Genomic DNA, 2,423 nt, shown 5'->3' with positions numbered 1-2,423 from the left:
TTTTTTTTTTCGCTACAACGATCAAAGACAAAAAGAAACACATCTTTGATGCCCCACATTGTCAACTTGGGGAAGCTGTAGGCTGGGTGGCTGTGAGGGTTTTTTTAGCTGGGTATTGGTGTATGCTTGTATTTTTAGACCAGTGCTACCGTAGATATAAAATAATTTTAAAGCAGGGTACCTCCTGATCTAAAGAGCTTTGCATCAGCTAATAGATACTAAGATAGGAGGACGTCAACTTAAACATGAATATCTAATTAATGTGGCTATACTGCATTTCAGGAATTATACTTTCACATAGAATTCCCGGTTCACAGGTCTTGCAACCATCATGATATCGATACTAGGCTTCTTCGATTGCTGTAACCAAACTTGATTTTGATTTCCTCTCCGTAAATATTCACCATGCAATAATCAAAGACATAATGTACCAAGCCACATTAAGCCACGGGCTCTTAGCGCACTTACATAGGTGGTATACTACCAGTGCTTTTCAGTCGCATCCTTAGGTTACTCCGTCGGGCTGTAAACGATGGTAAACAAATGTATACAGGAAAGCAGCATCTGTGTCAGTGAAAAAAAAAATTTAGCTGACATGTGTTTTCATCAATACCGCCAGCCATCATCATTACTTTTTCATTACAATATCTTTTCTTGGCTATTTCATATGTGTTGTCTTGTTTTCAGAAGAGACAATATTATGTTATTAGTGGAACATTTGATTTGAACGGTGGTCAGTTAGTATGGCAAGAAATGGATTACTTGCGCCTGATGATTTATTTTACCTGACCAAAGTGTTTTTGTAACCACTTAAAGCAGCTGGGGGAAAGCTGACTCTAGGAAAGAAAACGGTTTTCTTATCGGTCTGAAGATGGTGATGTTGACATTTGGATTCATAAATGATGTTTCAGAGTCTACGTGGTTATATTGAAGCCCGTTTATCCCATTGCTGCGCCGAATCTTTGTCGGTAGATCACTCCTCTGAATGTGAAGTATGTAGTTGTTTAAAAGATGAACTCTAGTAAGTCCATGATGTCACTAACAGTAAGATTTGTCCTATTATTTAGTGGTGTGTCCTCTTCTAGTCTTTCTCTTATGATCGTCATTGTCTCTTGAATAGGTGTGTTTGTGAATAAGGCGACTACGTCATGGCTGTTGAAAATTTCGCCGTCCACCACGAGAACACCAGACAACTCCTCTGCAAGGTGCTTTGAGTTGATAACGTGGTGCTCCGATTGTCCCATGATAGGTGATAAAATCTCCGCCAGTGCTTTAGAAGTCTGGTAGCCAATACTGCCCATGTAGTCAACTATGGGGCGGATGGGGTTGCCCTCCTTGTGTATCTTAGTGGTGCAATAAAGCCGTGGTATTGTCTCTGAAGTAGGATACAAGAGCCTGTATTGATTCTCTTCAATCTTCTTGTCGCTTTTTAGTTTCTGAAGCAAAACTAGAAGTTTCCTCTTATAAACTGGTGTGGGATCTTTTTTCAATTTTTCATACGTACGTTCGTCACTCAACATGGTCTTAACTTTCTTTTCGTACTCAGTTGTTGACTGTACTGCAGTACACTTGCCTTTGTCGGCTCCCATTATGAGTAAGTCGTTTGATTTTTGTAATTCTCTTAGAGCAACTTTCTCATCTTTACTAATATTGGGTTTTGGTAAATTGGCTGTTTTTAACGTACCTCCACCTTCCATACTTAATTTGGTGCATGCTGTTTCACACGCGACGATGAAATCATCATGTGGAATATGGTCTACCGCTACAGCAAATCCCAAAGCCCCGAGACAACAGCTTTTGTTGTGGTTCGGTGAGGTCTTGATCAGATATGTTTTTCACCCATTTCTCCCGCCACTTTTTCAGTTGTGTCCCGTTTAAATCAGGCTCTGTACTGAACTTACTTTTTTCCGTTTTTTCCTTCTTTTCTAAAAGCCAACTGATCTTCTTTTTGTGCCTTTCTTTTGTCGTTTCTTCCTCATGTTTACGGTTGTTTTCAACGTGTTTATCTACGTGTTGCTTTACTTCCGGGTCTGCGACTTTCAGTGTTTCTAGACCTTTTTGTTGACATTCTTTTTTCTGTTTTAAATTCCTAACTTTGTTATGAATTACTCGAATGCGTTCATTGATCAGCTCCTTTTCTGCTCGGTGAATTATATTTTTGGCCTTTTCCGTGTTGATCGGACATCTTAACTTTAGACTCGACGATGTTATCTCTTTGTCTTTACATCGGTGGGTAAACGTCAAGTGTTGTTGGTAACGGACTAGTTTACGGTCGGTACTCTCTAGATCACGTATACTTTTCACTGCGTGTTGACCGTAACGACTTCTCAACTCATGAAATAGATGCATTTGTAGGATTGTAGAAATTAAATTAAATCTAATCAAGTTTAATTTCTACAATCCTACAAATGCATCTATTTCAT

At 39.2% G+C, this 2,423-nt stretch overlaps 1 protein-coding gene across 1 annotated transcript; it reads right to left on the bottom strand.

The window, feature by feature from the left end:
- Positions 1–1,004: 1,004 nt before the first annotated feature.
- LOC140172623 (uncharacterized) lies at positions 1,005–1,697 on the bottom strand. Its single transcript, XM_072195760.1, has one exon. It carries the CDS (start codon positions 1,695–1,697, stop codon positions 1,005–1,007), a length of 693 nt encoding a protein of 230 aa, XP_072051861.1.
- Positions 1,698–2,423: the final 726 nt, after the last annotated feature.

This window comes from Amphiura filiformis, chromosome 16 (genome assembly GCF_039555335.1).
Source record: "Amphiura filiformis chromosome 16, Afil_fr2py, whole genome shotgun sequence".
Lineage (NCBI taxonomy): Eukaryota > Metazoa > Echinodermata > Ophiuroidea > Amphilepidida > Amphiuridae > Amphiura > Amphiura filiformis.
This window is presented reverse-complemented; position numbering and strand designations above follow the sequence as displayed.